The sequence below is a fragment of the Caenorhabditis remanei genome, chromosome II (assembly GCF_010183535.1).
Source record: "Caenorhabditis remanei strain PX506 chromosome II, whole genome shotgun sequence".
Lineage (NCBI taxonomy): Eukaryota > Metazoa > Nematoda > Chromadorea > Rhabditida > Rhabditidae > Caenorhabditis > Caenorhabditis remanei.
In genome coordinates this window covers 19,711,868-19,734,832 of record NC_071329.1, presented here as the reverse complement: position 1 = coordinate 19,734,832, position 22,965 = coordinate 19,711,868, and the positions used below count along the sequence as shown (strand labels likewise).

At 38.6% G+C, this 22,965-nt stretch overlaps 3 protein-coding genes across 3 annotated transcripts; 2 read left to right on the top strand and 1 right to left on the bottom strand.

Annotated features, from left to right (window-relative positions):
- Positions 1–201: 201 nt before the first annotated feature.
- GCK72_008091 (uncharacterized protein) lies at positions 202–1,858 on the top strand (the record flags this gene model as incomplete). The annotated part of the gene is made up of 7 exons (XM_003105742.2): positions 202–318; positions 369–654; positions 704–946; positions 1,055–1,230; positions 1,314–1,523; positions 1,569–1,685; positions 1,733–1,858. 7 exons carry the CDS (start codon positions 202–204, stop codon positions 1,856–1,858), a joined length of 1,275 nt encoding a protein of 424 aa, XP_003105790.2.
- Positions 1,859–5,079: 3,221 nt separating this feature from the next.
- GCK72_008090 (uncharacterized protein) lies at positions 5,080–5,594 on the bottom strand (the record flags this gene model as incomplete). Its single annotated transcript, XM_003094880.2, has 2 exons — positions 5,080–5,361; positions 5,409–5,594. 2 exons carry the CDS (start codon positions 5,592–5,594, stop codon positions 5,080–5,082), a joined length of 468 nt encoding a protein of 155 aa, XP_003094928.2.
- Positions 5,595–6,307: 713 nt separating this feature from the next.
- On the top strand, positions 6,308–10,963 carry GCK72_008089 (uncharacterized protein; the record flags this gene model as incomplete). Its single annotated transcript, XM_003094885.2, has 13 exons — positions 6,308–6,349; positions 6,393–7,032; positions 7,079–7,248; positions 7,301–7,709; positions 7,754–7,971; positions 8,017–8,276; positions 8,323–8,776; positions 8,846–9,115; positions 9,159–9,687; positions 9,732–9,955; positions 10,006–10,161; positions 10,206–10,479; positions 10,527–10,963. 13 exons carry the CDS (start codon positions 6,308–6,310, stop codon positions 10,961–10,963), a joined length of 4,083 nt encoding a protein of 1,360 aa, XP_003094933.2.
- Positions 10,964–22,965: the final 12,002 nt, after the last annotated feature.

Sequence of the window (22,965 nt, the reverse complement as noted above, 5' to 3'; positions counted from 1 at the left end):
AATAGAGTAAATACAGATTAAAAAAACAAACACTCAATGGAGCGTATTTGATAAAGTTTTCAAATTACTGATGATTTAAAAAAAATAGTTTTTTTGAAAAAATGTTTGTTATCTCTTCTACAATCTTTGGTTCAAACCAATGTTTACTTCTCTGTTATTTGTTTTGTTCGTTTAAAATATATTACTTCTGAAACTTAAGAAATGGGAGCAAAGAAATCAAAAGTGGCAAGGCTGAAAGAAGGAAGTATAGATGATTTGACAACTGCACTAACAAAGATTGCTAAGGCGGAGCACGATGAAAAACTGAGAATTGAGTTGGTGAGTTGCATTTGTTGTATTTGTATTTTATTGATTTTTGTTATCTGCAGGAGCATCAACAGAGAATAGACGAAGAACGCCAAAGAACGCATCATCTCCGGGAGCAGGAAAAGGAAAAGTGTCTGGAAGAGATTCGCAGCAAAGTCGCTGACTTGGAGGCTCAGAAAAACAAAAATCGAGAAGAACAAGAGAAATTGAAACAGCAACTCTTGAAGGAAGGAAAGCAAAAAATATCTGAAGCAGTGAGCGAATTGAATAAAAAAACGCAGGAGAAAATGAGAGAATGCGCACAAGAAATGGCAAAACTGGAACAAGACGTAATTCTGCAAAATGCTGGTAATCAAAACTTTCTGTGAACTTTCGTTCAAAGCATTTAATTTTTCAGAACGAGAAAAAATAAAGACACTGATTAAAGAGGCCTCTAAGGCAAATTTGAAGCTGGAGATGGAGTCGAAAGAGAAGCAAGAGGAAATGAGGAAGAGACATCAAGAGAAAATTCAGGAATCTGATCAAGCAGTACAGGAGTTCCAGATTGAGATACTAAAAGAAATTGAGGTTATGAATAGGAGACAAGCCGAAATCTCTATGCAAAAATTAGAAAAAATGAAATCGGTGGAAGGGCAGCATTGTAAGTTTTTCTTAATGTTGATAATTTGGTATTATTTTACAATAATCTTTTAAAATAATCAAACATTTTATTTCTAGTAGTCGTTGATGATCATTATCCTAATTTCAGTAAAACTTGGTGCTGTATTACTACTCGCTATGACAGAAAATAACAAAAGTGAACATTTAAAAAAGAGCCGTGATCAACTAATCACTAATTTCAAAAGTTTCAAGCGGAATGTATTCCACAATGAAGAAAAAGCAATCGAGATAACTATGAAAGAGATGAAAAACAAAGAAAAGCTGGTAAGTGTTTTTGTAATCAAAAATTTTATTGATTTAACATTTCAACAGTTTTTAAAGCAGTTTGTACAATAATAGTCTTTTAGACATCTCCTCCTCAATTGGATTTCATAAAAAGGTCATGGTTGCACTTCTCCTGCTTGCTTAGTGACTTCAATTTACCAGATGGATCAGAATTAGAAGTTCCATTGCAAGAGGCCAAAGACGCCAGAGATACGATGCAAAAAGCTATAGATGCACTGTATGCGGATATTAATTTGTACCAGAAGAAGTTTGAAATACAGGAAAATGCATTAGTGAGGGTTAATAGTAGTTTCACTTAATTGTTTTTTTGAATTCAGCCAGCAAACAATTCGAATCCTGTCGATGATTTTGCACTGCCTTGTTTTTTAATTGCGGAGAGCAGTTTGGATATTATGAGAAATACGTTAACAGAAATGCACGACGGAATTTCAAAGGTCAGACCAGTTTTAAATCATAAAATAATTTAAAATATAGTTTTCAGTTCCAAATCGAACCTATTGATTATGTGGGAGCACAACTCCAAAGAAATTCACTTGGTAACGCCGACACTCTAGCTATTGCAGCACCTCCCATCTGGAGTGGAGAATCAACAGTGAAAATGACTTGAATCCGTTTTCTGGTGTTTTCTGTAACGTTTTTTTGTTTTATTGACATTATTTTAATATTTTCCTACTTACATGTACCCACTGATTTTCTAAATGTATATTGCGATAAAAAACTTTTAAAAATGACGCTGAAATTCTTCAAATAGATTCTTATTAGAGAAATTTCCAAGATATTACAGTACCGGTCCAAAGGTGGTAACTTTGGCTATTTTCAGCGGAAAATGACCAACTTTGAGAGTGCGTCATGGTAATTCTGATTATCCCATCAAATATATTTTTAATAAATTATACAGATCACAAGTAGAGCTCCGTTTTTGTAGTTGACAACTTTTTTGTGCGGACACTCTCTAGCAAGTGACATATCGACAAAGTAATTTCTCCCTCAAATCGACAAATTCCAGTGTAAAATAGTGCGATTTTTGAGCTGTCGTCCTAAAATGACTATAACTCTCTAGGGAGTTTTTGTACAAAAAATTGTCGACTACAAAAACGGAGCTCTACTTGTGATATGTATAATTCATTAACAATCTACTTGATGGGACAATTAGCATTACCATGACACACTCTCATAGTTAGATCATTTCAACTGAAAACGGCGAAAGTTTACAACCTTTTGACCGGTACTGTACAATATTATGCAAGGTTAAAGGTATACAGCTATGTTTATGTAAAATATCTTCTGGGACTCCCACTAATATACAACATAGTATCTTTAAAATGCTTTGAAACTTATATATAATTCCGCTTTCAGCTTACATATTATCTGGTCTTTGGCGCTTTCAGGATGAAAGAAGATTGCGAATTTTTGAATGTCAATGTATTTTTCATTTTATTAAAAGGTGTTCATCATCTTTTGATTTCTGATTTGATGTCAGCTTTGAAAACGCCGACAATAAAACTGAGATCAGTTAATGTTTATTTGCTATCAAAGTGATTATTGATAGTCTGAATTTTTGTTTCCGGTATGAAAATTATTATTGAAAAGGGAAAAAGTTGTTGAAGAACATCGTGGAATAAGCATAGAACTGACAAATTTGTTGAAAACGTTCGAAAATCATTGAAAAACTGTAAATTATACAAATATTCAAAGAATAACATAAAAAGTCAACGTAACTTGAAAACATGAAAATTATAAACCTACAGTTGCATTTTAAGATTTTCCCGATGTCCATTTCTTCCCCCCATTTCAAGAGTTCAAAGGTCTATCCTTTTCCTTCCTGACACTTTCATCATATCCATTTGTTCTTTTTCCCCTCCGGCTATCAAAAATTCCCCCTTTCTCTTCATTCCAAAAAGTGTAAACAAGACTCTCTTTACTCTAACTATACTCTCTCATCTCTCTAAGTCTCCCACCCTCTTCACACACCGCTCACTTTCAAAGATTGCCTCTCTTCTCACTTTTTGTGACATCAGAGCAATGTCTGGGTGCTCTCCAAGAATCGTGTGGTCTCTAGACGCTCTGGGTCTCTCAGGAAGAGAGACGCGACTTTCGAAAATTCAAATGAAGGGAGAGAGATGAAGAGAGTGCAGAGTAAATTGGGATGGAGAATTCCCGAGAATTGAGAAAAATGGGGGAAAGAGGTGTTATGATAATTTAAAAAAAGGGATGAATTTCAAGTGTTATTGAAATAAGAATATGTCCGATTCGAAAAACAAAAATTTTAGTATGCTCTTTTATCGGAATCTGAGGAAAACAAAACTCCCGAGAATTCCTTCTTTTTCTAGTCATGCAGCTTCAAGTAATACCTTGCTTCTTCTTGTATTTCATAAAAAATTTCATGAAATGTCCATTTATAGAGAAAATCTGTCTTTGTTCTCGAAAATTCTTAAATTTTTGCATAAAACACCCCTACTGCTCTCTTTTCTCAATGTCTCCTTCTCTCTCTTCACAGGGCGATTTTCAAAAATCATATGAAAGAGATTCCAGAGAAAAAGGGGAAAAGACAACGTGGGTTTTGCAGGATGACTCCGCCCACTTGTCCTTGTGTTCTTTAGAAATCATATCATGTTCATTTCATTCGTATGGGTGGCTTTTCCAGAATCTTCCAGACTTTTGGGGAGTTGTTTTCTTGTTTTTTTTTCGTTTCTCAGGGTTCCATAAGTTGGTTAGGTGGTTTTTAGAGCGTAAAATGTAGTTTCTAATGCTGTTCAGTCTAAACTCGTATTTCCAGCGAGAACCTTATTTTCAATGATTGTGATACTTTTTCTTCCCAAAATATAGTTTTTTTCAATATAATTTTTCGATATCACCTGCCAGTGTTCCATTCCGTTCTTACCCCCACCACCACGAACACATGTTTGTTGTTTTGTGGTTTAGACCCCTGGAGAGAAATGGGGAAGGTATCTGGAACACAGTTTGATCTTTGGTCACTTAGCCTAAGGGGGAGGGGAGGGCGTGTCTGCGTCTCTCGCACTCACACACTCTTTCGCTATGTTTGCTCCCCTCGCGAGACGACCACTCTCTGCGTCTCCTCGTTTTCTATACTCTTTCGCTTTTCACGGGAGCGGGATGTTTTGGTTACGGTTGTTAATTGATACCCTTTGAAGTTTAGCGCATCCTTACAGTACCCAGCGCAAAATTTTTTTTTTCTGAAAATCATTGAAATGGTATTTTTCTAGACTGGATTTTTGCGTAGATTTCGAATTTTTGGGTCTCGAAGCGATATTTCATAATTTGTTACCATTATTTTTGCATTTTTGCATATTTTGAGTGATTTTTGCATTTTATTGTGAGCAATTGCTTCAGAATTTTGGGGGTTTGGGAAGATGGCGTATGCTTCAGAATTTTGAAAAGTTATAATTTTGAGAGTCTGTATACAACAACAAAAAATAAAAAAGAGAACCTTCACTAAGAAGGTTCGATCCCGGATCTGATTTTTGGGAGACAAAGCTGTTAACCAAAAAGCGAAAGAGGCTTACGGAAGATGTAGTGTGTATGTGGTTTAAATGGAGAACACATTTCTATTTTACCACCAATTTATTGTTGGAAAATAGAAAAATGAAACAAAGGGAAGGAAGAGGAAGGAGGAAAGTTGGAGAGAGGGAAATAGAAAAAACACATACAGGATCGAATAAAAATACCTAAACTTAAATATAACACACCTAAACTTAAAATACACTTGAAAATCTACCTAAAGTCAAATTTAAATATATCTATAACCTAAAAATAAAAATCAAAATGTACCTAAAGTTAAATATACTTAAAATTAATGAAAGACTAGATTTAAAGATCATACGTTTTTTTGATGGCTGGAAGCTCGTGCTCGAAAAACTTGACGGCCCGTTGACGATTAATGTGGGAGCGGCAGATGGTACAGAGCCCGAGTGGAAGTTGGATTTTCCCCTCTCCGAGGTTTGTGACGGTGCGTGTGGAGTTGAACTTCTTGCATTCCAGACACATGTGGATGATGAGGGGGCCATTCTCCAAAAAGATGTGCTCCGGCTTCAAGGTCGATACTTGCTCCGTTGGAATCACTGCCTTCTTGGCTTTTTCTTTCAACCATTCCTTAAATTTAATATTTAAATCAAAATTGTTCCAAATATTAAATTTACCAAGCGTTTTTCTCCAGCGGAAACTTCTTCTTTCTCTTCACGACGACGCTTCATTGGGGTCTTCAAGAATGGATTCTTCTTCGCCAAATCGTTGACGATTTCGTTCAAAGTCATTGAATCGTCATTTACAGAGCTTTTCTTCTCAGATTCGGAAGCTTTGGACATGTCCCAACGGGTGATGGCCATTTCTATAACGGAAACAGGCTTTTTAAAGAGAGAGAGAAAGGAAAACACGCATACTCAAAGAGACAAATGAAGACGGAATGAAAGATTCAATTTTCTTTATATAGGGAAACTGGACCTGGCAATTTTTACAGAAAAATGCAGGAAATGAGGAAAAAGTTGAAAAACTGGGTGAAATGAGGGGAAAGTTGAAAAATGCAGGAAATGAGGAAAAATGAGGGAAGTGGTTTGTAAGTTGAAGAAAGGGGGACATGGAGGCGATATGGACGCGATGACTCATCCGAGGAGGAGACGAAATTGAGCAAAATGGTGCAAAACTGATTGGAAATGGGGTGAGTCATCATCGGGAGGGGGCCATTTTGGTGGAAAAGGGGGCAAATTGATAAAAGTGTAAAGTGGGCGGGGCTTCCTTCTGGGAGCCGAGCCTCCATTATCATTATTGATTTTGGATGGTGATGACTGGTGCGGATCCTTTCGCAAAATGGAAGGTGTACGTATCCGGCTTTTTCTCAGTTTTCACTGGATTTACAAAGAATGGCTGTTCTTGTATCTGAAAGTGGTTTTTTATTTTTGAATAGTTTTCCTTTCTCCTTACCGTCGTATTATCGAAATAGTCAGTTTGGGTCGGAATGACGTAAGCCGTTCCAGACTGGTTGATTTCTTTCTTTGGAATAATTTGTGGATGAATTGACATTTTCAGAGTAGAAAGCTGAAAAATGAGCGGAATCGAAGAGGTCACCGGACAGGAGGTTGAAAACGTGAGTGAATGAGGGTGTTTCAATTTTTATAGTCTTTTTATAGGTCCAAGTGGGCGGGGCTTTGCTGAAAGTGAGAAGGGTATTCGTTGCTAAGTCTGGTGGACGTTTTAAGAATAGTGTAAAAACTGTTAGTCTAGATGTGGACATTCCCACGGTTTTCACCGCTTCCCCCAGTGGTCCGGACCTTTTCTCGGAGGCCGTCGTGAAGTTGATCGACTCCCATATCCCTGCCGGTATGACCCCAGCTAATTTGAAAGTCGGGGTCAAGTTTGAGTCTGAGGAGCTTGTGGAGAGTGTGGGTCTCTCATTCAAGAAGTTGGCAAATGTTTTGCCACGGGACATTGCCGACTGTATGGAGGACATGGCTCAATCCAACAAAAACTTGCTCGAGCTTGAGGAACCCAGTATCACAATTCACATCACCTACCTCAACACACCTTCTGGCAGTGGAGAAGAAGCCTCCAACAAAGGAGGTGAAGTCGCCACGCCAGCGAAAAAGAGTGGAGGAAAAAGGAAAAGTTTTGGTATTGAAGAAATTCTGGGTCTCCCCTCAACAAAGAAGCAAAGGGACGAAGAAGAAGAAGAAGGAAGTGAGAGTGATGAAGAAGATTTGGGTGACTTGGACAATGTCGAGATTCTTGAAGAGGTTTTGCCAAAACGACATCATCTCATGCCTAACAAAGGTTGGTCGAAATCGAAATTTTCTAAAATTTGTTTTTTTTTTTTCAGTTTCCCGTAATTGCCTCGTCCATGCCATAGTACAATCTCTTCGTCACCGAGAATGGAAGCAAGACAAGGACAACAAGAAAAAACACAACCGATATCGAAGAAGTTTGTTGAAGAATGAAGTTCGTGAAGGCTACCTTGATGTTTTCCAAGAGGTCAATGAGTTGAAAAAGGTTGGTTTAAAATAAAGAATTTGTTCTAAAAATACATTTTGTTTGTTCTCAGAAAGCGGGAATCACCAAAATGTACGACTTCGATAGTGTTGATTGTTCTGTGTTCCAAGAAAAATGCTTTGCGGGTCAGCTTCAACTGATTGTCTTTGTCAAAAACTCCACTCTTCCTTATTATTCTGGTCCCTATGTTGGAAAAGAAAAGCAGATTGTGTTATATCTAGCTGATGGGCATTATTGTGGATTGAGGAGTGTAGCCAGTCTTCTAAAAACTTCGTATTATTGCTTTTTGTGTTTCTCAAGAAGTAGGGCTGCTGAATCCCACTATGCTTGTCGCCTTCTTCATCGCTTTTGCGGAAAGCCCAACTGCCCTCCAAAAACTGAAAATGACGTGGCAAAAAGATGTCCAGTCTGTTGTGTGACTTTTGAGACGGAGACGTGCTATAAGAATCATCTGCAGAAAGGTTAGTTTCTGAGTGTCTGGAACTATTTAAACCGTTATTTCCAGGCCCAAATGGTGGAAAAAGTCGCTGTGACTACACCAAATATTGTCAAAAGTGTTCAAAGTCTTATTATACCAACAAGAGGACTGGAAAACATGAATGCGGAGAGTCTTATTGCCACAGATGTCAAGAGAAGAAGCAAGCCGGCCATACTTGCACAATGATGCCTTCCATCAAAAACGAAAAGAAGTTGACTCGGAAGCGTGGATTTTTTGATGTTGAGGTACTTTTTTCAATAATAATTTAAAAATTATACTTGTATTTTTAGACCCGTGTTTGTGAGACCACAAAAAGACAAATTCCAACTCTCTTCACTTGTGTCAAATGTTGTCCCAAATGCTCGAGTGACATTCCGAAGACTACTGACGAGGGTGAAGACTCAAAGTGTTCGAACTGTTCTCCGGACGGTCGTCTGAAAGTCATCGATGAGATTAAGGACGAAGGCATCGACGTCGGGGCCACGTTTACGGAATGGATGTTTGATGATAAGCATCGAGGCTTCACGTTTGTGGCGCACAATGCTTCTGGGTAATTTTAATCTTGAAATTTTTAAATTTTATTCTGAATTTTTTAGCTTCGATGGTCAGTTCATCTTGGAGGCTCTGATTGCGAGCAACAAAGCCGCCCCTACTGTTTGTCTGGATGGAACCAAATTGGTCTATCTGGAATACAATGGAGTGCGACTCGTTGACTCGTTGAAATACCTCACCATGAGTCTATCGATGGTAGGGAAGACCTTCAAGGTGGATTCGCTCAAGGGGGACTTTCCAGTCCATTTCATTCGGAAGGAGAACTTCCAATACAATGGACCAATTCCGGAGAATAAGTACTATGCTCTGGAAAACAAGAGTAGAGAACATCGGGAGCAATTGGAGAGCTTCCTCGAGAAGGAGAGGGCTGATGGAAAGGTCTTCAACTTTTATGACGAGTTGCTGAAATATTGCTATAACGATGTATACATTCTGGCGACCTCAATGGGACTCTTCGAGAGGGAATTTGAAAAGATGACCAACGTCTGTCTCTTCGAGGTAACTTTTTCGTCTATTTCTCTATAGTGGGGGTACGTTCTTTCACTCTCACACTCTGAATCTCTTCAGGAGACCACGACTGCCGCATCAGCTGCTGCCCTCGTCTTCCGGCGAAACCATCTGGACCCGAAAATGCCAATTGTGTTGGATGCCAAACCTTCCGTCTCCATGAACAATTCCATCCTGAGCCAAAAATACTTGGCTTGGATTTGTGAATCTGAGAAAGTGCAAGTAAACATGTCCACAACATATGGTGAGGAAAAAATTGGAAATCATCGTGTGGATGGTTATATTCCGCCATGTGAGAAGTACCCTGACGGCCAAATAATTGAATTTTTTGTAAGTTTTTCTTTACATTTCAGTTGACTATTCTTAAATTCAGGGGTGCTACTATCATGGTCATACTTGTACTTATTCGGAAGAGTCGGTTATTGGCGAGAAGAGTGCCCGGGACATTTGGAAGGCGGATGAGGAGAGAATCAAAGCTCTGAAAGAATCCGGAAAATGTCCTGTCCGTGTCGTATATGAATGTGATGTGAAGGCTGAACTTCGGTCCAATCGTGAAATGGCTGACTTCTTTGACAGCTACGAAGCCGTCGATGTGCTTCAGTGTCAACGTGCCCTTGTTGGAGGCCGTACGGAAGTCTTCCGCGTGTATGTGGATTGCAAGGACGGTACGGGGTACTATGTAGACGTGGTCAGTCTGTACCCCACCGTCATGAAGCACGAAGCTTTTCCGATTGGAGCGCCGGAAAATGTTCAAAGAAGCACGTTCGCCCTCCCGATTGTTTCTCCTGATGGAATTCCCTTTGAAGGCTTCATGAGCTGCAAGCTGCAGGCTCCGAGGGATTTGAGGCTTCCAGTCATCGCTGGAAAAGTCTCTGGAAGACTGATGTTTTTCCTTTGCAAGTGTGAGTTTTTCTTTCCATTTTCACAAATTTTCTCTCAATTTTAGTGTGCGCAAAGGAAGGAAATCAGGAGAAATGCACACATTCCGACGAAGAACGGTCTTTCACCGGAACCTTCACCACCGTGGAGCTGAAAAAAGCATTGAGCCTCGGATACAAGATCGTCGAGGTGTACCACGGAATCAAGTATGAGAAGTGGGTGAAGAATGATGCCAGTGGAAAAGGTGGCCTTTTCACTTCTTATATTGATACGATGATGAAGGCCAAGATTGTAAGTTTTTTCGAGGAAATAATTTTTCGTACTTTTGAAAAATTTTTCAGTATAGCAGTGGATGGCCTTCCGATGTGGTCACCGATGCAGAAAAATTGGAATTCTGCCGGGGGTACATGGAGAAGGAGAACATTGAACTGCTAGAAAGTCTCTTCGAGGGGAATGCCGGAATGAGAGCAGTCGCCAAACTGTTACTCAATGCATTGGTAAGTATTTCAATATTGAAACTTTATAAAAAATGTGTTTTCAGTGGGGAAAATTCGCACAGCGAGCCGACCGAGTCAATACAGAGATCATCCTGGATCCAGGAAAATTTTGGCAGATTGTCCACGACACTGCCCTGGATCTTCTGGATGTGAGGCCGGTAAACGATGTGCTGATTGTTCAATACAGGCAAAGAGAAGAAACTCTCTCAAGTTTGAAGACGAGTGCTGTTCATCTGGCTGCATATGTCACAGCATATGCAAGACTCCGTCTCTATAGTCTGATGGAAGCCGTTGGCCCCGACAACATTGTCTATACAGGTAAATATTATAAATTATCGTCAAAAATTCTATTTTTCTATTTTCAGACACGGACTCAATCATCTTCAAACTCCCACATGGCACACCGAATCCCTTGGAAGATAAGATGGGATCGTACCTTGGTCAACTGACGAATGAACTCAAAGGGACCATGAAAGAATTTGTTAGCCTTGGTCCCAAAACGTATTCTTACAAGGAACAGTTGGCAAATGGCGAGGAGAAGGTGGCAATCAAGGCGAAGGGCATAACCATCAACTCGGAAGTCGCCAAAAAGCTGAACTTTGAAAAAATGAAGGGGATGGTTGATGAGGTGCTGGGAAAGGAGGATTCGAGGACGTCTCTCCTTCTTCCACAACACACAATGGTCCGAGACAAAAACCACAGTGTGTATAGTCGGAACACACTCAAGCAGTTCCGTTATACTTTTAATAAACGCCGTTTATTACCCGATGGTTCAACCCTTCCCTTTGGATACTTTGAATAATAAATTATTATAAACTTGTCTTTTTGGTGGGGAATGGGCACTATGCGGGAAAACATAAGGGAGGAAGAAGGGAGGGGGAGTGGGGGAAAAAGGAGGAGGAGGCCTGCGGGAAAAAGGGGGAAGAGAGAGGTCATTTCCCGCACTTGGTTTTTGTGGTCAACTATCTCTCACAACATAATCACCTTTTCAGAACCTGACCAATGAGCCGCTCCGGTGAGGAGTGGTGAAGGGAAGGTTAGGCAATTTGCTAGCACTTCTACTCCAGCTCCCTTGTTATCTAGAGGAAGTTGGTTTCAAAAATATATGTTTTATTTCAAACAATTTAAGTACAACAATATTCAAAGGTGTCGATCAATAATGTTAACTTGAACTGCTTCTTTTTGACTGAACCATGCGAGATATTTCTGACTGACAACCGAGCTGGTTTTTGAAACAGATGGTTTTACATCCAAGACAATTGGTTTTTCTGAATGCAAGTGGTTTCTTCGAAAACATCAATGTAGCCTTCCCGGACTTCATTCTTCAACAAACTTCTTCTATATCGGTTGTACTTTTTCTTGTTGTCCTTGTTTCCATTCTTTTTTCGTTTTGATTGTTCCGAATCGTCTTCCGTTTCATTCTCACTAGAAGTTGGGATGAGCATATTCAGTTGTCCTGCAATATGTAAATTAATAAGTAACTTTCCTCGTCTTGTATATGTAAACTCACTTTTCAGTTGAATTTTCAGTTCTTCGTTATCTCCTTCATAATCTGGGTGACTTTCTCGGACGAGTCGAAGAAGAGTTTCATTCTCATCTTGAATTAATTTCTCGTTGATTTCGATAAATGTTCCTTCTTTGTTCCCAACTTATTTGTCCACCACTTCTTGGGTACTCCAGACATACCAGTAATGCTTTCTCCTCCAACCATTTCCATAAATCGGTAAAGTCGAAGACGTTCGAACCATGTGGATGCGAGTTGCAATAACGATTTCTAACACTCAGAAAAAATCAGAAAATAGAGATAGGACATCACTGGTGTCCAAAAATGATATAGAATGAGGGAAACGCTGCAATGAGGCGCTATTTATACCACCAAAACGTCCGTTTGTCAAGGACAAATGGGATGAGTCATCACAGAGTACCAAAAGCTCCGGTAGGAGTTGGCATCGTGCCAACTTTTAGAACTTATTTCAACATTCACATTGCATGGAAATTCCCAAGACTTTGAAATGGAGTCTCTCACAACACAAACTCCTTTTCAGAACCTGACCAATGAGCCGCTCCGGTGAGGAGTGGCGAAGGGAAGGTTTAGCCTTTGACTTTCGCTTCATCTCCAGGTCACTTGTTGTGACCCTCCGACTTGCTTTTCTTGGTGGTTATGTTGTTATATGGGAAGTGAAGGCGAAAAAGAAAGCGAATTTGCACTAAGTATTGGGGAAAGAAAAAAGAATGCCAATTTGCACTAGTGAGGTCCCCACATAAAATGCGAATTTGCATTGGTGAGGGAGGAAACAGAAGGTAATTTCTGCACTGAGTGTTTTGATTTCCACATGCTATGGGACACGGTTTTGGAGTTTTTGCACTAAGTGTCTGGATTTCCACATGCTATGGGACACGGTTTTGGAGTTTTTGCACTAAGTGTCTGGATTTCCACATGCTATGGGACACGGTTTTGGAGTTTTTGCACTAAGTGTCTGGATTTCCACATGCTATGGGACACGGTTTTGGAATGGAATCTCTCACAACACAATTCCCTTTTCAGAACCTGACCAATGAGCCGCTCCGGTGAGGAGTGGTGAAGGGAAGGTTTAGCCTTTGGCTTTCGCTTCATCTCCAGGTCACTTGTTGTGACCCTCCGACTTGCTTTTCTTGGTGGTTATGTTGTTATATGGGAAAGAGGGGAGGACAAACAAAACATTTCTCTCTCTCTCATGTCGCCGATGACATCATGTTGGAATCTTGCCAACTAGAGAAAAGTTGTCCGTAACTTCGAAATGTTACGGAAAGTATAATTTCTTGACAAAAAGTATAATTTCTGGACAAAAAGTATAATTTCGATAAAAAATACAAAAATGGATCATTTTCTTGTTATATTCGAAACTTGGAAATGGTGATAAAGGCACAAAAATAATTCATTCAACATGGTTAAGCTGTCTTGGCAGAGCACTATTCTGATTGTCGGTCCCAGTGGCCAAGGAAAAAGCACGCTGGCTCGTCAAATTGTGGAGAAGCGGAACACTATTTTTGATGTGGACAGCAAAATTTGCTTTTGGTATTACGATACTTTTGAAAGCGTACCCGACTCGATGAAGAATCGGCCTGATATCATGTTACGGGAAGGATTGCCGAACTTGGAAGAATTGAAGAAATACAAAAAAGATCAAGTATTGGTGGTTATAGACGATTTAATGACAAAAATTGACCAAAACTCTGGAATGGAACGACTTGTTTCGGTTTTGGCCCACCACTACGATATGACTGTTATTTTCTTACTTCACACTATTTTTTACTCAAAAGTTATCAGAAACCTTCGTCTTCAGGCAAGTTATATCATTTTGTTCAAAAACAACGCGGACAAGTCAAGTGTGCGGTGTTTGGGATCTCAACTTATGCCTGGTGCTTGTAACACTTTCTTGGCCATTTATAACGACGCTACAAGTCAACCTTACACGTATTTACTTATCGATCTTCACAAAAATTGTCCCGACGAGATTCGATATCGTGACAATATTCTTCCTGGCAGAATAACACATGTCTTCATCCCAAAATAACTGTTCCCAATGGGATTTGGACACTTTTCACAAAATTCTCGCTTTGTCTTCAAATTTGTCAGAAAGTGATAGAATCTCGGAATTGAAAGATATTCCGGATAATGTGCTGATTTGTCTTGTGGAACTCGTTTTCAACATAATAAACGGTACAATCAAGATTTCCCCTCGTTCAGTCCAAAAGTTGAAACCTTACTCTGAATCTTTGAGACATTTGTCCAATATCCGGGACATTGACGAAACTCGTGAATTTCTCATTCAATCTGGTGGTAGTCCCCTCACTATTCTATTACCCGTTCTGATTTCTGCTGCATCCAGTATTCTCGAACATGTCCTACGGTAAATATGTCTTGCTTTCGATCGAAGAACATGCAGATTTAATCGCAAATCGGAAAGAAGTTGATCCTATTGGCAATTTACTCAATACTCCCATGGAAAGTGATGTCAAACTTGCACACATTAAAAGTCATTTGACCAATATTGTGAACAAAAGGTTGAATAATAACGAAATTGAAGAAGATGATCGAAAAAAGACCAAACATACACCTATGTTACCTCAAAGTGAAGAAACCCCCTCTTTTCCGCAAAATTTGCCAAGGGTTGAGACAGCAGGTGTTGAAGAAGAAAAGGAGGAAGAAATGCTAAACGATGATGTATTTCTTCCAGCCACACCGATAACTCCAAAAATACCTATAACTATAAGAGCGTCAACAGGTTCAAGAACACCAAGATCTCCAAAACCAATTAGTGGATCCGAGGCAAAGGCGGAATTACTAGAACATTTGGAAACAAATCCACAAATTTTTCGATTTCAGGACACTTCATCGGTTTTATATGTGAATGACACAAAAATTCCAACTTTCACTCTAAACCGTATTCTGAATGATTTTTCGAACATTACTCCTCTTCCCGGTGCTTGTCCCAACTTTCCTCTTTTAACTCAAGCCCTCAAACAATCAGGATTTCCTGAGAAATTCATTCTCAATCCGCGACGCAAGTACCCAACCCGTTCCAGTCAAAGAAGTTTTTCTGTTAAAGCATGGAGACATTGAATACAAAATTATTGGAGAAGTTATACAATGATCCGAAAAAAGGTTTCCGTGGTGTTTCAAATTTACTCGCAGCTGCCAGAAAAGTTGATCGTCGAATTACTCGAAAAGAAGTTGTTGCCTATCTTCATACAAACAATGCTTACACTCGACACTTTCCAAAAGCGAGACATATTCAACACAATCCTTGGGTGGCCACAGGACCTGACAGTCACCATATGGCCGATCTCGCAATGTTACCCACTCTCAAAAGATATAACAAGGGATTTTGTTACATACTGGTGGTTGTTGATGTTTTTAGTCGGTATGTATTTGCGCGACCTCTAAAGAACAAAGAATGTTCAACTGTCACTACGGCTTATGAAGACATTTTGCATTCCAGTTGGAGAATTCCCGCACGTTTATATACTGATAAAGGTAAGAGTATTTTGAAAACTATTGAAATTTGCTATTTTTATTTCAGGTACCGAATTTATGGGGAAAACATTTCAAAAATTTGTTCGATCACTAGGAATTTGCCACATGAACCCGAAAAATACAAATGTGAAGGCATGTTATGCTGAAAATGCAATTATGAGAATAAAGAACAAGTTGGAAAAGTGGTTTACTGCTACAGATAGCTTCGAATGGACGAGAGTATTAAGTGATATTGTTGAAGGTTTGAACGATACGTATATGGACTCAATTGGAACAAGTCCCAATAAAGTCACAAGCAATAATTCACAAAAGATTTGGAATCGTCTATACGGTACTGTTCAATCTCGTTCTCCAAAGTATAAAGTTGGTGATCCCGTCAGAGTACTTTTGGAAAATTCTCCCTTTGCGAAAGGTACAAGGGCAAAATGGACTAGTGAAGTGTTCAAAGTTGTCAAAATAATCGAATACGACATTCCTGTTTACATTTTGGCAGATGTGGAGGAAAACGAAGTAGATGGCATATGGTATGAAGAAGAGATGGTTTTGTACAGAAAGCCAGATGTTTAGTGATATTTTGAAAAATATTAAAGAATTTCGAATTTTTTCTGTTTTTTGTCTTTTTCTTTTTCCCACTTGTTCATTTTTCATTTATGGACGGGTCGAAGTGGTCTTGTGGAAACACTCATTGTTCCAAAGCATTGCTTGTATTTGTGTCACAAGTGTTAATAATTTACATTGTCACTCTTGTCGCTTTATATAAAATTTGTACTCTTGACTACCCCCAACACCAACAGTGGCTAATTATTCTTGGTTCTTGTATCGGATATTTGCTACCTAACCCAAAAATCAAAGAATGACTGACTTTTATATCACTTTGGTCAGTAATGCTCAAATCGAGTCTACAATTTCCAATTTCAAGACAAGTCTTCCATCTTCTATCAATTTCAACAAACCTTATGAAGTTGCTTTGACTTCCATAATTTATCCGACTTCACATGATTTGATATCAAAAAACTTGGAATCAAATGGAAATTACGAAAATGAGTTCCTGGTTTGGTACGAAAAGAAGGTTGTCAAGTGCAAAGTTCCAAATTGTTCTTTTACATCACCTTCCGAACTTATAGATATTTTGAATCAAACACTGAGCAAATCTTTGAAAACTCTAACAAATGCCTCAAAACCTGATGCCGTTCTATTTACCTATGATCAAACATTCAAGAGAGTGACGTGTGAAAAAACGGAAAAAGTCTCAAAAGTGGAGTTTTCGGATCGTCTCAGTTATTTCCTGGGAATTGATAAAATTTGTGACAAATTCCCTAAACATGGACAATATTCAATGTTTTCTGGTTCCGACTTGATGTATATCTATTCTGAAGGATTAGTGGAGCCGCAGACTGTTAGTCACATGAAAGTACCACTTTTGAAGATTATCAGCATAAGTTCGCAAAACGTGGGAAATGTTGAACAATCGTTCATAACCCCACTATATGTGCCTGTACGTTGCAAAGAGATGAACCAGATTGGCATTCAAATCAAAAACGATCGTAATCATTTCATTCCATTTAACTCTGGGAAGATTGTGATTGTTCTTCACTTTCGTCCTATCAGTTCATCTTTTGATGGTTGAAACAAACGTGAGATCGTATAATTTCTGCAATTCTCGAGTTTACAAATGCTTATTTACTTTGATCCTGACAATTCTGTTGATTGGGTCCATTTCTTTGAAAATGACCTCGACCAGACCGGTTCTGGTGGATTTCGTGCCGGAAGTCTTTACCAACGTGGAAACGGCCCTTTCTCTCAATTACTCGGAAAACTCTTCATTTCCGCTGTTCCCTTGCTAAAACGAATAGGAGTCTCCATGGGTCGTGAAGTTATGGATTCATCACTTCGTGTTGCAAACGACGTAGTGGCTGGTGATTCTTTCAAACAGTCTTTGTCTAAAAACGCTTCTGATTCTTATAATTCTCTTGTCAATCGTGCAATCAACAAGTTGGAACAGTCTGGTGGACGTATAAAGAGGAAAAATATCCGTCATACCCGCAAAAGTATCAAAAAGACGCGAAAAGTGAAAAAGGGAGGAAGAAAGCGAAAATCTTCGAAAGTGGCAAGAAAACGAACAAACACCAAAAAACGATCTCTGCCAAAATCATCTTCGCGGAAAACTGATATTTTTGGAAAATGGCCAAATTGATGAGTAACAAAAGCGCACCGAGTGCTCCTTCCAGCCTTTGTATTTTTGATACCCCACCTAGTCAGGTGGCATTCAATAAAGGACAATGGATGACTTATACCCCGACAAATCCTGTGGATTCCGGAACTTCCTATACTTTTAATGTTCATGACAGTGCTCACTTCTTCCAACTCAACAAGACTTATGTGAGTTTCAAACTTTCTCTGAAAAATGTTGAAGCCGCGACAAATGGTGTGGACGCAAACGTTATTTCCCACACAAATTTTATTGGTGCAACCTTCTTCAACCAAGTGAAACTGTTTTTCAACAATGTGATAGTATATGATTCAAATAATTATGACTATAAGAGTTATATACATACACTATTCGGAGAAAATGGGGACACAAAAGGAGGATTGTTGACCGCTGCTGGCTGGTGTGATCCTGACGGATCTCAAGATGGGCGAATTCTCAGTTCTACAAAAGAACTGGATGTGTGCGCTCCTGTACTTTTGGAAGTATTCCAAACAGAAAAACTATTGGTTCCTCATGTGAATATTACATTGACATTCTATCGGAACTCTGACGAATTTTGTCTTGAAGCTGCAAAGGCCACTAAAGCCCAATTGGAAATTTCTGACTTGAAACTTCACATGCGGGCTATCGATGTAGTTTCATCAGCTGCCATAGCTTTGGAAAATCGTCTTAGAACAACACCCGCCTTGTACCCTTTTACTATTTCCAAGGTCAAAATTATTTCAATTCCTGAAGGGCGTCTAGATTTGCCATTCAACACCATTTATCACGATATAATTCCAAGACTCGTTATCATTGGCTTGCTCAACCCGGAAAATTCTGTCACAAAAGATTCTTTAAATTTTGACCACTACCATGTTTCGGAAATTCAACTTGACGCGGGAGGTGTTATGTACCCTCCTCAACCTATCAACTGTGACTTTTCGAACAAAAACTATGCCGAAGCGTTCACCCGAATGTACGAAGAACTTGGTTGTGTTTCAAACAAGTCGTGTCCCAAGATTTCCTACAAAATGTTCCGAACAGGCTATACTTTCTTTGTTTTTAACATTTCTCCAATTGATACTTCAAATGCTTGGGAACTTCAAAAAAGTGGAAGTACACAGCTGAAAATGCGTTTTTCGCAAAAAACACCCAAAGGTGGCCTAAATGCGATAGTTTTGTCACAATTTGATGCATCTTATGAAGTCGATGGGTTCAGAAATGTGGTCGTGACTGGTCCTCGTTAAGTTCATTTCGTTTGTTTTGACACAGAGGGCGGTCGTATCATGCTTCCGGGAACAAATCGTCCAATTGTTATTCCCGCCGACTATGTGCCACCAGCTGTTGGGGTAAGTGCAATTTTAAGTATAAGCATATTGAACACGCTTTGCCTCCAGGTCACTTGTTGTGACCCTTTGGCATGCTTTCAATAAGGGGCGATGTTGTTATGTTGTTTTTGGGGCGGAAAATATACAACTTTTGCAAATTTTCAGTGTGTCGATGTGAACTTGGCAAATCATCTAATGGAAAAGTTTGGACGTCTTGCATTTTCTACTCCTAATCAAACACGTACCATGAATTATCACCTTCTCGACTTGAATATTCTTAAAATGTGGAATGGTTGTAATGGCCTGTCTGTCGATCTTACGTCGGAACTTAGTCTGTAAGTTGAAAATTGCACAATATTCTATAAAAGTAGTATTTTCAGAGACGCTACGCCAAGAAATCATTATTTTGTGAATATGATTATTCCTAAACCACCGGCTAAAAGACGATTTGTGTGTGTTCAACGCTATTTTGAAGAAAAATACGAAATATCTCTAAATCAACCCAATTCTCCACTTTTGCGTGATTCAGTAGGTCGTTTGTATCCGGTTGAGGCAATTTGGATCCGTATCTGTCTTTTCTAACTTTTCTTTCAATAAACTGTTGTCACAAAATGTCTCTTTCCACTATCCAACTAGAGAAATTTCTAAGCACATGCCGACAAACTAGAGAAAGTTTCGGTGGTGTTTTTCCGAGTGACCACCATCCCATCATTTCAAGGAGACCTTGTTCGTTTATTTGGAATACAGCACCAAGTACCGAAGAAGGTGAACATTGGGTTGCTTTGTGGATTGACGATCGTAATTATGGATATTTCTTCGATAGTAGTGGTTGTGACCCTCAAACCGAGTTTTTGGTCTTTTTTACGAAAAATTGTGTCAAATGGAAGAAAGTGATTCAGTTCCCGATTCAAGGCCTTCTCTCCAATGTGTGCGGCTATCATTGTATTTACTTTCTGCTTAGAAAAACAAGAAAACATGGCAACAAGGGAATCAAGACCCCATTTTCCAAAAATTTGGCCAAAAATGACGAATTTGTAGTAAAGTGGGTCAAAAACCACCTAAAGTCCTGTGAAAGCAAAATATTCAAGCCCTTCCATTCTCAAAAATTATTTTCTCCGCTGTCATTTTAACATGTTTGACCAGCCAGAAGAAGTGCCTCTTCCACCCGGCTCCCTGGAACCCCAAATTCCAGAACCGGATATTCCCAATAAACAGGCTCCTCAACCTACGGTTATGAACCAAACTCCTATCTACACCCCTCTTCCTCAATATGTTTCTCATCCAAACATGCTACCGCTATTGGAAGATGCCTTCAAAACAATGACTCTTATTGGAACTGTCAAGATTTACAAAGATGCTCATTCCAAATATCATGTTGCTTCCGGATAATGCTTAATTTCTCAAAAATATGTCAAACTTGCTGATTTTCTACAGTATTCTTCACAATTGTGCACTTTTGGTTTTTTCGACGAGAGATTCATGCCTGTATCACAGCCCACACACATTTATATCCCTGATTTGAATTTCCTTTTTCCAAATAAAATGGTTGTTGAATAGAACTCTTGTTAGTATATTCTTTGCGCGACACATATGAGACGTCATCCGAAAAGAAAACAAAAATCCATTAGCGCAATCAACACAAAAATGAATTGAGTCTACCAGCTGTTCACGTGACAAGATGATAATGTTCACGTGACAAACTTCCGGAATTTACTTTTCTAATTACTTTAACTAATTAATGAAATACTAATTAGCGATAGCGAACTAATTAGTTAAAACAATAATTAATTGATAATTAATTCAAAAATAAACAAAAAACAAACAAGTCGTTGGAGATACAGTCTCCGGCTATTTGCAAAAGTTAGGCCATCAGAATTCGGCCACCTCTTCCAACTTTATCTATCGTAAGATCAGACTTAAAATTATAAAGTACTTGAATATTCAAATTTTAAGCAAAAATGAACAAAAATGAACAAAAATGAACAAAAATGGACAAAAATGGCAAATTTGTATAAAATACACAAAAACAGCTGTTTCGACCAAAATAATCAATTACGCGCATAGTTGCGATGGCTCATATTTTCTTCTTGGGTGGTCTTCCCCAGAGATCAAAGTACAAAGCTTCGAGTATTCCCCAGAGATCAAAGTACACAAAATCGATCAGATACCACCCACAATTCTCTCCCTGGACCCCTTTGTTTTCGTTACGATTCTTTAGTAGCTCTACTAAAAAATACACTAAAAAATAAACTAAAAAATAAGGAAATAAATTTGTTTTTAATTTGCTTGAAATCGTCCCTTGGGGACCTCTAGATTTTATAGATGTTGGGTTCTTTTAATTTTTCAAATATATCCTGGTCAGATAAGGGCATGGTGTTTGAGGTTTTGAAAAATCCTCACTAAATAGAGATTTTTAGAAATCTAAAGCAATTCGGGAATTTTTTAGAAAAATTAAAGTTTTTTTCCATTTATCCGCCGCTATCCTTCTCCTCAAAACACAAAAGCTACCTAGCTATCCCACGTTCTTGTTATGTGTCCTCTTCCTCTCTTATTTGCCAATTACAATAAAAATAGGTTAGCACATTAATCAAGATGAGCACATCACATGTGCTCCCCTTGGCTATTTTTCCCTCCCTTTTCTTCATATTACACCCCCATTCTCTGAGAAGTTCCTGATGTTTTATGTTACCTTTGTGTGACATTTAACCTTTTTACTTTTTAGTTTTCTAATTGTTTCATGTGGTATGAAATATGATCTGAAGCAGATCACTCTTTAGCGTTAAGTAATCTGACGCAGAGGTGAGGGTTCGAAGATCAAAAGAAGGATATCCTAAAAGAAGGTAGATCTTTGGTTTCAGTTTTTTTAGAAAAGAATTGATTTCAGAGAATTTTTCATATCAAAGTGATATCTAGAAGCTCTGGGGCTCACAGTACAAAAATTGGATTTTTTTTGAATATTTTTGCAAAAAAGTCGAATTTTCGACTATGTTTCTACATATCAATAAAACTCAAGTGTACATAGGAGTTTTGACTATTTTTGATAGAAATTTCAGAAAATTTCAAAACTCAACTTTTTTCCTTCAATGGTTGTCTTTGGAGTTTACATTGAGATGTACTTGACTGCCCAGGACGCACATTGAAAGCGTTTTTTTTTCATTGTTTAATTAAAATTTTGAAGAGGCTAGGTTTTCAGTTTGTGTATAAGAAAACTTTTGTTCTCGACAAAGTTAAAACCAGAAGAGTTTTAGTTTTGATGGTATGCAGTTTTTATTTGAGTATTTTGCTTTAGAAATCTCAGAACCCCTTATCTCCATATCCCACGTGTACAGCCTATGCATTCATCTTGTGCAATTTTGTAAAACCGGTTCGCCGCGCGAGAAAAGGGCGTAATTATTATCTTACTAGGTGGTCAAACACCGGTTAACACCTTTTTTATTGGACTAATCTGGTTAGCGGTCCGGTTAACGGATTAGTCAAACTATATGGTAAGAATACGTCAGCAAATTTACTACAGTTTGGAGTGTTAAGAAAATGAATTTCAGACTAACACTAGCCAGTCTACAGTCCCCCATCTCGTATTCTTTCAATTCCTTAAAAAGAAGTAATGTCGAGACGAGGGTCAACAAAGAAAATTTCTGGCAATTTCGATGTGATATTTCCCTCAATTTTAGTTGGTATCTGCCCGTATTTGTACATGGCAACATGTATACACACAAACAAACACTCCTTCTCTCTCTCTTTTTTCCGAAATTACCTCCGATTTTCACTTTCCATCCTTTCGCCCCTTCTTGACGATGATGATGATTTTCCAATTCCATCTTTTCATCTTATGTTATGTCACTCCACTACCACTACTACCTACCATAGCAATACGAGTTTTGACCTTGTTGTTGCGATTTTTGGGAATTGATGGAAGAGGAGGAACATAGGTAAACTGAATAAATTGGATTTTGGAATGAATTTCAAGGTAGAAGTGAGTAGATTTTGGTTCTGAAACTTTCTCAAATTGAAAAGATTCTTAAAGTTAAAAGTTGAACAAAAAACTATGTAAACTCCTAGTTTTAAAAGAGATAAATTGTCAACTACAAAAGGGACAACCTAGATTTTTACCTCTTACTACATTCCCTTTTACTAAAAAAGAGCTCATGCCTTTTCATACTTTTAAAAACCCATTATACAAGCTATCAGTACCAAAGCTCAATTCCCAATTGTCCAATACTTTTTTCTACGTCTCCTCTTTTTTTCACCGAAATCCGACGGTCACGGAC